This window comes from Strongylocentrotus purpuratus, unplaced genomic scaffold (genome assembly GCF_000002235.5).
Source record: "Strongylocentrotus purpuratus isolate Spur 01 unplaced genomic scaffold, Spur_5.0 spur5_scaffold_1, whole genome shotgun sequence".
NCBI lineage: Eukaryota > Metazoa > Echinodermata > Echinoidea > Camarodonta > Strongylocentrotidae > Strongylocentrotus > Strongylocentrotus purpuratus.
The window spans coordinates 5,066,370-5,080,816 of NW_022145594.1; the positions used below are offsets into that span (position 1 = coordinate 5,066,370).

General features: G+C 38.4%; 1 protein-coding gene across 1 annotated transcript in view; it reads right to left on the reverse strand.

Annotated features, from left to right (window-relative positions):
• The window catches only part of LOC585963, a 140,194-nt gene that overhangs the window by 30,458 nt on the left and 95,289 nt on the right, over positions 1-14,447 (reverse strand). Inside the window, 17 exon segments of the mRNA XM_030978245.1 lie at positions 421-558; positions 1,400-1,545; positions 2,191-2,374; positions 2,811-2,999; positions 3,525-3,687; positions 3,993-4,272; positions 4,769-4,886; positions 5,480-5,662; positions 6,152-6,319; positions 6,678-7,147; positions 9,576-9,722; positions 10,124-10,255; positions 11,402-11,515; positions 12,105-12,230; positions 12,834-12,971; positions 13,548-13,688; positions 14,230-14,442. Of these exon segments, the coding sequence (XP_030834105.1) occupies positions 421-558; positions 1,400-1,545; positions 2,191-2,374; positions 2,811-2,999; positions 3,525-3,687; positions 3,993-4,272; positions 4,769-4,886; positions 5,480-5,662; positions 6,152-6,319; positions 6,678-7,147; positions 9,576-9,722; positions 10,124-10,255; positions 11,402-11,515; positions 12,105-12,230; positions 12,834-12,971; positions 13,548-13,688; positions 14,230-14,442 (3,050 nt within the window).

Here is a 14,447-nt window from a genome sequence, read left to right on the forward strand (position 1 = left end):
AGAAAAACAAGAAAGAGGCTTTTGTTTCTGTGTGGTTTCAAAATATCATAATCATACAACAATCCTTAGTTGGACAAATAAAATAATAAAATATGTGTGACATATCCATCCAATACAAACAGAATCGCTCTTTATGGTACTTTGTATAAGAAAATGAAACTTGCAGAGACAATTACAGAAATAAAGAATGATTCATATAATAGAAAATACATATAGAGCATACAGAATGTAACTGTTTTGTAATTTGTCAAGTCTGTTGATTTGTCAGCGTACTTGTGTGTTAATCTGCAGTGTATTTGTCTGTTTGTTCTTCTATTTTTTTTATCTGTCTTTTTGTTTATTCTTATGTATGTTTTTCTGTCTTATCTCTGTTTGTTTGTCTGTGTATCTCTTTGTTTGTTTGTCTGTGTGTCTGTTTACCTCTTCTTTCTTGGAGTCATAAGCAGCCAGATCAGCCTCTGTAGCAAGGGCAGCCTTGCCCTTCAGGTTCAGCTTCGCTACCCATAATCCCTTGAGTGACTGAGCCTGGTTTGCTAGCTGCTGATAGAGACCCTTGGCCTGTCAAAGACAAAACAAAACAAAACAAATTAGTTATATTGGTAGTTAAGAAGTTTTAAAGCCTATCTGCACTAATTTGGCCAGGAGGGATTAGACCTCCCTGCGTGGTCACTGGCAGGTGGTTATCTCATCAAATCAGCTCTCAATTAATATAAGAAAAAGGAGACCATGGGATATCAACGGGTACCACTTAGGCATTGTTGGCTGTATAGAGGGCGCACGTAGCTACAAGTAGTGCAGTCTCGCTTTATTAAACACTTGACTGGAAATGCAAAGTTTGTGGGTATGATTCCTGACACGGCACTAATGTCTTTTGGTAAGACATTAGTCTAGATTTGCCATCCTCAACACAGGTGTTGATTAGGCTTGAATCGATATTATTATTCTTTCCTTTAAGACTCTCTATTGATGAGTATTTCTTCCCAAACGTGTACAGTGTATGGACATGCGAACATGATCACACGTAACATTTATGTTTGAAAAGGAAAACACTCTGGGAAATTCACTTTGTTTTAAAAAGCTCAACAGATGTTCAAAAAAAGGATTCCAACAATAATGCCAACATATTGCAGAAGGAACTGTGTGATGACCTCTACGAGGCAAATTTCAGGTAAGTTCAAAGTAAATACAAAATCTATACTTATGTTCCCCAAGTAGAAGTATATGTCAAGGTAATGGAACCCGACCTGTTATAGGCACTTGGGTCCAGTTTGAAAGGAAACCATAAAGGCCCTGGCTTAGAGTTAATCAATATGATTTCTCACATTGTGTGTTTGATAATCCAGTTGACTCCTTCTTAATATGCTACATTAACCTTGCTGTAATGCATTCTTTGAATTACCTCATCTTTCTGTCGTCCAAGCTCACTGGTCACATGGCGGGATTGTCGTGAGAGGTGGTCGTAGAAGTCGGTGGTCGTGAATCCTTCAAGGTCGACCTGCTTGTCGTAGTCCCAGAAGTCATCCCTCTTGACCTCAATGGCCTCAACTAAAAAAACAAAAAAGGAAGAAATTTATCAAGGTATTCGACATGAGCACAAGGCAAGACAGATATGTTGACATGGGGATACATTGACACTACTCAGCAGATTGTGGGTGTAGCCGGGAAGGGCCCTCAGACTGAAGACCATCTACTAAGTTGTGACATACTGCATTTGAAAAGTGCCCTAGGAGGGACCAGGGCAGAGGCCAATGACGTGGGTATTACTATTGGGAAGTCGTTTTGTCATGAATCAAGCTGATAAACACAAACACAAGTTATAATTATTCAATAAATTTCACTTCAGCTTCTATTTTATTTTGGTGATTTTTCTATTCATTATCTATTCCTCCTTCTCCTTAATTTTCAAAACTCTACCCTACTTCCTCTTTCTCATCTTTTTCTCAGTCCATCCCTCCTCCCTCTTACATTCTCTTACATTTCCTTTCTAGCTGTCTCCTCATTCTCGTAAATACTCACTTTTCCCTATATTTTGTCCAGATTACCTTTATGATGTATATTATATTGTATGATTATCTTTGCAATGTATGTTATTTTGACTTCATATCTATGCGATATTGTATTTTTATTTTTTTTAAATGTTTTTGAATGAAATAAATTTGACTATCTATCTTCTCTTCCCCCTCCTCTTACCCGGTACAACGTCTCCCTCCTCTGCCTCCATGTTCTGCCCCTCCAAGGCCCGATGGTACTTCTTGGTATGGTGGACAGTAGAGCCCTTGGATGCAAGATCATCCAGGTTATTCTGGGCCGTCAGGTTGCGGAACTTGGGCCGGACGTAACGCTGCTTGTTCCAGCCGTACTTGCGGAACAGCATCTAGAGAGACAAATCGAAGAAGGACAGGAAAAACAGAGAATGAAAATAAATTTCTGTGTGAACCTAATTATGAAACGGGTAAAACAGACTTGGAGTTACCAGAGCCATGAGTTTTCAGATCCCTGACCTACTTAGGCTTACAAAATAGACCAAAGAAATTGTGAGTATAAAAGGGTCTCAAGTCCAGAAATCTCACAGATTGTGAAATTGACATACACCATTTCTAATATTAACTAGTACATATTTGGTGGGCTGCTTACTGACTACACATAGGTATGAATAAAATCAAGAAAATCTAAGAAAATGTAGGACTAGTCAAGAAATAACTTGCACTATTTGCCATTTTTGATAATGTTATCTACAATTCAATGCATAGTGTGGTCTAATCACGCCTAGGAGGGATTAAATACAAGTATGAAAGGGGTCTTGGGCTTACCAGTGCGATAATAAGCAGGATGGATAGAACTACGGAGAGGCCCAGGACGAGACCAATTGTGATCCAGTCTGGAGCGAGAAGGATGCCAGACTCCAGGGCAATACCATTCTGGATGATGTATCGAGGGGTGGAGGGGAAGAACGGTCCTTCTTCAGAACATTGGGCATTCTCAGCCATCACACGGATGTACTGTGTTAAAGAGAGAGAAAAAATGTTACATGCAATATGAAAGGGGTGATCATTATATGAATAGATGTCAAAGGATGTAGATTCAACATGGAATACAGTGTTTATATGAAAGGATTCACAGTTTCTAGATAATTTTTCGAGAGTTGGAGGGGAAGAACAGTCCTTCAGAAAACTGGGCTTTCTCGACCATCACACGCTTGAACTGAGTTTAGACAGAAGGAAGAGATAATTATTAGATGCAATATAAAGGGGGTATACCATTTACCTGAACAGTCTTCTAATAGCCATTGCACTAATTAACTCTATATTTGTAAAATAATTTATCTTACATGTGTGGAACCAAATTGCCTTGTTTGCTCAAACCTGATGTTATCATTCAAACACTTTTGCAGAACTTTTGCAAATCTATGCAATCTGTAAAATTACTAATACATTCAAACGAGTGAAAGTTTCTGATTATAGTTTTAAGAGTAAACTTAAAGGCATGACTTGTATTATCTGTGACTTTATGGTAGCTTATCTTACCATCTTCTTGGCTGTGTTGTTACTGAGTGTGAAGACATAGACTCCTGGATCCACAAACTGGTAGGCGAAGAGGGTCGTGGTCGTCTGGACCTGACTCTGCTGCTCAGCCAGCTCTCTGAAGCCACCATAGTCAAACTTCTCATTGGTGTTGTACAGGTTTTCCCTGCGACAAGAAAAGACGCAAATACAGTTAAACAATGCTTTAGCCATCACCCATACCTGCCAATATTTGGAAGTAAGAAATCTGTACCCTTAACAGGCGATTTGCAAGGCCTTTCCATGGCCATATTTGCAGCGGCAGTGTAACTGGCAATACATGGTAAAATCTGTACAAAAAAGCGAATACAAATTCGCTGCTCGATCTTTAGACATTTCTAAAGACAGCATATATATCTCAAATTTCTTGCTCAGGCATTTTATCAAGTACAATCCAAGACAGTAGTCAAAAGCATGGAGCACAAAACATACCTGTCATAAACTGGATAATTGTTATTATCCACTGTAAACAGCATGGTCTCTCCGTATTTCAGGCACACCGTTGGGTTAGTGATACCGGTATACGTCCCACCCGATGGATCCTCCACAGTTGCCATCAGGCGGCGACGCCCATCAAACCTTGTTCCGTTGACCCCCCAGTCGACCGATCGTCTTCGTCGTCGACGAGCAACGGGTCCGTCTTTGGAGTTGTCCATGAGGAGAGCAGTGAGGTCGTCGGGATTAGGATCGTATGCTCCGTTGAATCCAGATTCTAGAAACATTCCATGATAAATCAACGGTCAGAGGTCTTATTCATGGTTGAAGGCCGCATCCTCCACTGACGATTGCTCCGATGTGGTCACTGTCTTACATACTGTATATATAATCAGTACCTTGCTTTAACCCTGGACCAACCAACCCTGGACATGTATGTACCTGCTTGCCAGATGCCTTGTCTGTTCCAGACATTGGCGATCAAGGACTTCCATCTCCATCTACTCCTTTGTAATGTGATGTTACTTCTGTTTGAATCCCTACCGCAGCAATAACATTCTTTGGCAAGACATTTGCCACACTCCACCCAGGTGTAGTAAATAGGGTACCTGGTAGGATTTATTCCTCAAATGCAGTGAGCGCTACAGTTGCCGGAGCTAAAACCTGAGTAATAATACCTAAAGGCCTTTGGAAGCGCATAGAGACGTCATATTATAATGTGATGTGCGCTTTACAAGAACGGCATATTAATATTATCTTCACTTTCTACTGACCGTAAGAAATGATGAGGTTGATCTTCTGGGTGTGACCGTCCAGAGAGGTACATTGGTCAGTGGTCAGCGCATTACGTGAGTTGATGATCTTGGACAGGGAATCGGCTGCAAACATGGTCTGGGGAGAAAGTAAATCAAGAAATTAAACAAAGAAAGAATGAAATACATGTACTAAATAGTAATATTCCAGGAATGCACAACATCTACTTTTCTCTTGCTGCTTTTATATTTCTTCATTTGAAGTGAAAACAATTACATTGCCAAGTAAGCAAAATTCTGCAAAATCCAAATCTGTCATGAAGAGTTAACTACTAACTGTTTATGCTTGAAGAAACATCACTAACTAAAAAAGAAAAGTCAATGTTCTAACTGAATAATTTTGAGGAAAAAAACTACATGCAAAAGTTTGGAGTTATGATATTTTAATGTTCATTAAAGGAGTAACAAAGCAGAAAATTAACAGCACCACAAAATCCAGTAATGATAAAATTCATGTAATTAAGCTGGGGAACAAATGTTCATGTAGAGATAACTGATAAATTCCACCTTGATTATTCAGTACTACCAGATCCTACACGTACAGGTTTGCATATCAAAATGGAACATGATGAATTGTACACACAAGTCAGTTTTTATCTAAAATAAGTACACAAGAATGAAAATGTATTCTTTATTGCTCTACAAGACCTAACATAACAGAGACGTTAATACCTCGTTTCCGTTAGCATCTGTGATTTTGATGTATGCTGGGTCGGAGCAGACGAGAGTGATGCGATTCTCCTGGGCAACTTGGCATTCTCGGTTACAAACCTCCTCTAAGTCTTCTGTTATGCACTGGCAGTCGTTAGGGTTCCCCTTGATGAAATCAATGTAATCATCAGGTGTCTGGCATTGCTGTAGGAACAAAATATTCAAAGAGATTGTCATAATGATGGAAAACTGCTGTGTTCCTTGTTTCCGACATCCATCCCTCTTCTAATCTCTTATCCAGGGCTAAACACTATCCAGATTAAACTCTTGGGTCTGTATTCTACTAAAATCTGAACCAGATGCTCGGCTTGAACTTTTATTCGAAATTGAGTTAACAAAAGGAGCTAGTCTTAAGGTCTAGGTTTCCCTTTGTTAAACATGTTAGACCCAGGGTAAGGTTTAACTGAAGAAACGAACATGAAGGTCTGTATGCATGCCCTGTTACTTGTGTTAGCATTTTTAAACTTCTGGTGTGCATGTTGGGACTCATGTTGGGACTCATGAGTACTAAACTGTAAGTGGCGACTGTGCCATATCCAGTAAGTAAAGTTGCCTAAAGTGAAATTTTCTTTCCGAGCATTTCCTGACCCGTCTTCATGGCAAAGACCACAATCAACAAACATCCAACCTTACCTCATTTCTGCAGTAATCTTGCCACTGCTCTTCTGTCCAGCACTGTCCCTGTTGGTTCCTGTAGGTGCCCTCATCGCACTGCTCATAGACACTCTTGGTGCACGCCTCTGTGTTCCCGTCGGCTTTCAGGGTGTAACCGTGCTGGCAGATACACTTACGGTCAGTGAACTGAAATGGACAAATATAACGTTTTACAGGGATACTTTCAAGTAATTTAGTACATTTCAGTGGCATACAGTGAACAAGTAATTATCAAATAGAATCTTTTGTAAGGGATAAAAATAGAGAAGAGTAACCTATCAAACTTTAGTTTTACATTTGAAAAAAGTGCCAATCTTAAGTACAATTATGTCTTGTACATGTATTTCATCAATATTTATACAACAATTAGCTTGGCTAATATTTCAAAGCGACAGTTGCAAGATGCAAACTTCCTTTAGATCGTTTCATTTAGATGAATGTTTGGAAACATGGTGGTACCTTAGGGGTTAAAGACTTTTACACATTAACCCACTAAAATAAATACCTGGAATTCCTGATTAGCGCCGTTGCAAGTACACTCCGACGACCCAACCGCTCCTTCCGTCGTTGCTTGACTCCCACAATGGAAGCATCCCTGCTGACCAGTCAAATGATTAAAGTGATCAACACCGCAGGTCAGACAATCCGACATTGCAACGGCATACTCCGTGCTCCTGAACGTCCCTACAGGACATGCTGTCGCCGCCGAGGAACCCTCCGGGCAGTAGTACCCCACGGGGCACGGGAAGGAGTTGGTGTAGTTAACGCCGTGCATGGTGGTGTTGTCCAGAGGGTAGTCGGTGGTTGCGCCCTCTAAGCACACCACGCCCGCCGCGCAGATGGTGCAGTTGGCACGGTCTGGCATGTTGCCGTAGTAACCGGCCGGGCAGATCTCGCAGGTGTTCTCGAAGGTGCTGCGCCTTGAGCCTTCCTTCTCACGGTAACCCAGAGGGCAGATGACGGGTGTGATCGAACCTGATGAAAGAGAAAAAATATTTTGTTTAGTATCTACTGATAGATTTATATTTGCAGCTCGTAAAAGGGCGTAACCGCTTTGCGCCCTTCTGCTTAATCCAGACACACACTACTGCATCAAGCAGCAGGTCATTGGCAATTAATGCCTGTAACTATTTGATACAAAACTACTCAAATTACGTAGTTACCATCCATACATCAAGAGAAATCCCTGTTATGTTAAAAAATGGTGTTCTGTGTATCTTGTTTTTGCACTCTCAAACAAATTAACTTAAATTGCCCTTTAAATATCATATAGTTCTTCATTTATTTATTTCACTCATAGCTTGGATTCACTATGAAAAGAATGATAACAACTGACAATTTATATTCTTATTATTAACTGCATCTAATAACATTCTAAATATTTACAGAAGATTTGGAGAACAAATATAGAATGATCTGAAAAATTTAAATTAAAAACACAGGTGAGATGAAAGAAAGGAAGATTCTAAAGAAATTTTTTGTTTAAGTATTTGATAGAAAAACAATAGAGGGAGAGGAATTGTGAGAAACGGTGAGAAATTCTATTTTGGAGAACTAGAACATATGTGAAGAATGCAGTGCAATATACTTATTACCTTACAAAAAATGTTCAAATTGAAATACAGCTGAAAACTCCAATTGAAAATATAATCATTTTGTTTCCAAAACTTATTTTGGCAAACAATACTTTGTGTTTATCATTTAAAGGAAAATGTAGGAGCAGACTGTGGTTCATCCTGTGAGTTTCATCCAAGAAAAAATATCAAATATAGAAGGAAAACAAAATCAGATCAAAATACACCTGGAAACTGCACTTGAAATTGGGAAGGGTTTCAAAAGTAATTTTGGTAAAAAATAAACCAAAGGAAAGAGTAGTAGAAAGGGGTAGAAGAATGTGTTTCATCATGTCAGGTATTTTTTCCCATTTTTTTAAAAACACTTTATTGAGCAACCTTACGCAACAAAGAAGACATAATAGCCAAGGACAAAACCAAATCATTGGTAGATGCAGGGCTTAGAAAAGACATGTTGGACAAAAAACAAACATAAAGAACATCAAAAAAATAAAAGAATATGCACATCATAGAAAAGGGAAATCATGCAGAGATTATCTAACAAAAGCCTTCTTCAAGGAAGCGATACAGAATGATGAAATTTGTACCTAGCGTACTGTTTATTGCACAGTTCCATCTTGTGGTCAACTTGCCAACAGTGCATAACCGAATGTGACACATTTATTTTTAATGTTGAGTAAAATATTGTATCAAAGTCTTTTAAATAATTGTAATTGTAACTGAATCAAATTGTATTGTGCAGAAAAATTAATCATTAAAAACGATACATAAATATTTCAAATAATTGGTGAATGATCACTTATGAGCTTTCCCTCTTCATTTAGGGAATACTTACATAACGTTGTATATACTTAAAAAGGAAGAAAAATATCAGAAACCATACTGAAAGACTGTACAAACTGAATAATCTATGAACAGCCTATTATCAGATAATTATCAGGATTTTACAGGACAACGGACAACGGACATTACTAATCAGATTAATAATTTTTCTTCAATTACCATCACTAAAGGTGAATAACTTCAAAAAACATCTACATGATTCAAGATTTTAAATATAAATGTCACCAAGTTTCATGCAGTTGCGTAACCCACAGACAGTTTTAGATAAAATACAAAAATGTGTGGGTAAAACATTAGTACTATATTTTACTTCTGTAAACTAAAACAAGTGTAATTGTATAAAAAAGAAACAACCAAGAGATGAAGCTATTTCTGTATCTTTTAGTCTTACACTTAGGTGGGCAGAGATCTTTTCTGCTTCTCAGAGAGTATCTAGTTTCTATTCTAGCAGGTAGATTACAATTCAGCTTATGACCAAGGTTTCGTATTTGGGTAGTTAATTTAAGGCAGAGTTTTCTTCTGCAGTCAGATTAGGATTGCATAAAATTGTCTTGGAATGACAATGAACAGTTTTTGCAATTTATATGGTGCCTTTTCCACAGGATAAACAGTACTTTCAGATGCCATCCCTGGGAGAGCATTCAAGTTAGATTACATTAAAGTTACCAGGCAGTGACAGTTCATTGATTCATATGGTTTCAGAATAAACATGTCTTCAAACTCTGTTTGACAGGTTAAACATTCCAAGTGTTGCCAATTTGAGTAAGGAATACCGACATAAATGTGTGGGTAGAAAGTTATTACTACATTTCTGCCTTTTCCACAGCACTATCAGATGCCACCCCTGGGTCAGCATTAATGTTAGATTATATACAAGTGACTGTTTACTGAATTCATATGGTTTCAGAATAGATATGTCTTCAAACTCTGTTTGACAGGTTAAACTTTCCAAGTGTTGCCAATTTGAGTAAGGAATACTGACTCACCAGGGCAGGGTGATGTATCGTTCAAGTAGCCACACTCTTCTCCGCAGTAGTGACCGTCTGGACATTGGATGGGGTACGGTGACTGCACTGGACAGTAGTAGCCAGCTGGACACTTCTCCTGGGTCTTAGAACGGTTGCAGTAATAACCTGGGAGGTAAAGACAAAGATGAATTAAATTTAATTGAGTTGTATGTATTTCCACATCTCCAGTTTATAAACATGTATAAGGCATTATAGAATATATTTTAAAATAACAACAAGTCACTTGCACCTATCCAACTTGCTTGTGGATACACTCATGGGAAGTAGATGCAAGAGGAAGAAAATTTGATTGGTAAAAGTATACTAATAAATGAACCACGAATCAGGAGAAAATAATAACGTAGGTTCCTGGTGTTATGAAGCTTGCACTTGAAATTCCTTTTAACTCCTGAAACTTGTGACCGTCATGTATCTCAACTTGCAATGAAGTTCAAGTAAATGCACATGTACCCATCTTAAGCAGACCAAACTCAAGTTGTGATCAATCTTTACGAAAGGACATGTACCTGGTTGGCAATCTCTTTGTGTCCAGGAGCCTTCGGGGCAGAATTGTCCCTCATCACACTCAATCTCAAAGATATTAGCCGTGTCATTGGGGCAGTAGTACCCTGGAGGGCAAATGGTACAGTCCATCTCATCTGCAAAGGAGAAAACAAAGCCAAGAATGATGTTATAAATGGAGAGTCGTGTAATTATTGTGGATCTTAACGTGATAGCTCAGTTACAACAAATCATGACCTTATTTCTGTATTTAAACCAAACGAGCGAGCTATAGTGATCTTAACATTATTCTTTGGGAAAACTTTGAAGTCAGTCTACCATTGAGTCTACCTAGACAGCAACCAAGCTTTAGCCTGAGAGTGGCATCAGGTAAGTATTCAAATTAGAAGAACAATGAGTGTGTACTACTGAATTACTTTTTACTATTTTTTACTGGATAGATGTAAACAATACATAGTTTATTGTGCTGATAGCCAGAATGGTGCTAGTACTGCAAACAGTATTTTAGAAGAAAAGATAGATGGAATTTGAATGTACTGTAAGGCTTCCTGGGAGAAGTTCAATTGTGGTACAGAAATGTTTGGCTTGCATCTAGTAGACAAACATTGCGCGCTAAATCTAGAAGTTAAAAACAAAGCTATTGTCCTTATGGTAGATTGATTAATATTAATAAGTCAGAATGAGTTATTTGTTTCCAGTTCGTCGTGACTGTGGCATGGACCAGTTAATGGCCTAGTGGTAGAGTCACTGCTTGGCAAGCAGTAGATGGCAGGTTCAAATCCTGCTGGTTTGAAGATTTTTTCCTGACTTGTTTCTTTAGGAAATTACAATATCGAGCATGCAATGTTTATCTCCTGGGTGCAAGCCAAATATTTCTTTACAACAACAGTGTAGATGAAATTCCCATTGACATCATGAATGCATTCAGACATTAATGTAAATGAATGCATTCAGACATCATGTAAATGAATGAATTCAGGCAATCGTGTAAATGAATGCATTCAGACATTCATGTAAGCGAATGCATTCAGACATTCATGTAAGCAAATGCATTCAGACATTCGTGTAAGCGAATGCATTCAGGCATTCATGTAAATGAATGCATTCAGACATCATGCAAGCGAATGTATTTAGACATTCATGTAAGTGAAAGCATTCAGGCATTCATGTAAGCGAATGCATTCAGACATTCATGTAAGCGAATGCATTCAGACATTCATGTAAATGTATGATTGAACCGGACTAATACCAAAGATTTTCAAGGAATGATTGCAAAAACCCACCTGCAGCACTGACTTCACTCCTGTATGTCCCTGCTGGGCAGGAGATGGGCTCATATGTTGCTATCGGACAGTAGTGACCAAGCGGACAAGGCACTTTGGTGTAGTTGGTCAAAGCTAAATTTGAAGAAGAAAAAAGGAAGAAAATTCATAACAATATTGATGTACATGTGGAGTGTAAAGCATACATGTGATTCATACCAACAAGAAAGAAATATCATAACATGATTGCCCAAAAAATCACAAAAGTTTCAGAAGTACTCATAAGGAAGTTCAACCTCAGGGGTATAACAGAAAGCAGAAACAACAGAGGAGCAGTCTGATGAAAATAAACACGGAAAAAAAATAAGAATTACAAAAAGAGATGTAACCACTACACGTATTGGAATTTCAAAGTGCCTGAATCGGCGTGTTCACTGCGACAAAGTGTTGTTCCAACACACAAAATGACTAAAATGTTAATTTTTTTTCCAAAATGTATGAAATACCCCTTACTCTCTTGGAGAGTCTTCAGGAGAGGGAAATGTAAGATAATGACTTTGCCATATGGGTTTATAGTTTAAAAATACAGAGCTTTTACAAAAGGCCTGTTGTTCAGAAAACTGAAAGCTAATCCTAGTGATTGGCAACACCTGTTATTGGGTAAAAACCCAAATGGTGTTGAATTCCCTCGGAATCGAAGCCCAAGTTAGTCCCTCTGTCTTACCTGGTTCATTGCACCAGTAGCCAGCTACGCATGGCTTGCATGTACTGCTGTTAGTGGCTCCAGACTCTGATGAATAGGTGGTGTTTGGACAAGGCGTTCTGTCCTCATCAAACTCACAGTAATATCCTGAAAATATACAACAATTTCGTTTGAGTAACTATCATTTTAAGATGTAATGAGTATCATTGAATTTTGAGAATATTCACAAGCAACAACAAATATTCATTTCAGTAGACTGTGTGTGGTACTCACACTGTACATGTACATGTACATCAATATTGATTTTATCTCCCTGAAGTGCAGAATTCCACCCAAACATGGCAATGCTTTGTATATATATATATATATAAGTTTGGATTAAGAACAGTTATTTTCTTTTCTTCCTAGTACGAAACTTAAAACCTCTTTCCTTACAAGATATATACAAAAAAACTAAAATATGATATTAATGACACAAAGAATAAAACATGAAATTGTTCAGTAAAGTTCAGCGCAGTGTGATGTAAAACCACAGCTGCAAGAATTTGAATAACCTGTAGCTTCATTTTTCTGGGCTTTCAGGGGGATTGGAGGAGAATATCTATCACACTTGCTCAAGTACATGAATATTCACTACCTAGTGAAGTGTCTAATCAACTCAAGCAAGACATCTCAACTAATTAAACTTAATAATATCAAATTTTATGTTCATTCCGTTTCAAATTAAAAGGGAAATAAAATCAGACTTACCTGGTGTACAAGGTTGTGGCAGGACGTTATCTACTGAGCAGATATACCCAGCAGGACACTGCTGACACTCAAGGACGCTCATTGCTCCTTCCTTAGCTATGACCTTACCAGGCTCACACGCGGACACGTTTGCTGCACCTGTGGTGACATTAACATTTCAGAGATAGGCAAATGGAACTAACCAATGACAAAAATATGACTGAGACTAATTGTAACTGTAGGGGCACTTTACCCTTATGATAGAAACCCCTCAGATCCTGCACATACATACATAGTGTCATAAACATTCCACATAATGCCAAATGAAACTGACAAATGAAATAAATATAAGATGCAGTAATACTCCTTGCAATAATAATTCCTATCTAAAGGTAGTCAATCATAATTTTCCTGACTACAATGGCCTGTTAGCAATTTGGAATAAAAACTTGAATGTGGTAATAGTTTTGTTTTTCAATATGATACAATACCCCACTCTATGTCATGGGTGGCAAGTCCCATTCAAGAATTCACAAAGCTATTACTTTTTTCTTCTTCTTGACAAACAAAGCAGCATAGGTAACCTCCATCGTGTACTTTGTACCCTAAAAAGTGTTTTATTCCTAATTAAACACATAATCAAATATCAAAACTGGCTCATTTTGATACTGAATGTTGATTGATGAAAATTGTATAAAGACTCGATTCAAATAAAGAGATTGATAGAATGTTTACCTTCTTCACAGTAGAAGCCAAAGGGGCAGATTTCTCCTACGGTGGGATCGCTTCCATCAGGTGTGGGTGTGTCTGATCCACTGTAACACAGATACCCTGCTGAACATGGGCCGGCTATACGACCGCCAAGACAGTAGGAGCCTGAGTAAGAGGAAAGATATTCAGAAAGCAATTAATTTTCTGGCTGCAAGCTCAAAAGAGAAGCTAGATGTGCAACATATTTCTGTCCATATATCATCCAAATCAATTAGTGATACATGTACATGATAATAATAATAAATACAGCATTTGTAATACGCGCAATCGATTTAGTAAACTACTCTGAGGCGCAGAGGGATACAATTAGAATGAGTTGCATAGAGAAATGAGAACAAATATGCATAGATGTACATTCAACATATAATTAACTAAAATAACATGCAAACTTGTATGACTTTAGATTATTTTAAATGTTGATAGGAATTCTGCTGATCAGATCCTCAGTGGAAGAGCATTCCAAAGAGATGTCGCTGGAGAATAACAATGAACAGTTATCTAGGATATCAACCACGCATTTCAGCAATCAAAACTAGAGAGTTTGGAAATTTGATACCCCTCCCCCTCCCCCCCCCCCCCCTCAAAAAAAAAAGGGTCTGCTCCCTTCAGCCAAGGAAATGATACTACAGTAGAATGGACAACTCACCTGTAGGGCAGAGCTGGCATTCATCTGCTGACGCCAGACCAGTCACGTTATCCATGGTGTACGTGCCATTGGGGCAGTTGACAGGTGCGGTTGAACCCTCAGGGCAGTATGAATAGGGGCTGCAGGGTTCAGGTTGGCTGGAGTTCACAAGACAGAAGAATTTCTCGGGGCAGACCAGGCAGTCAATGGACGCTGTGTTGGGTTGGTAAGTACCTAAA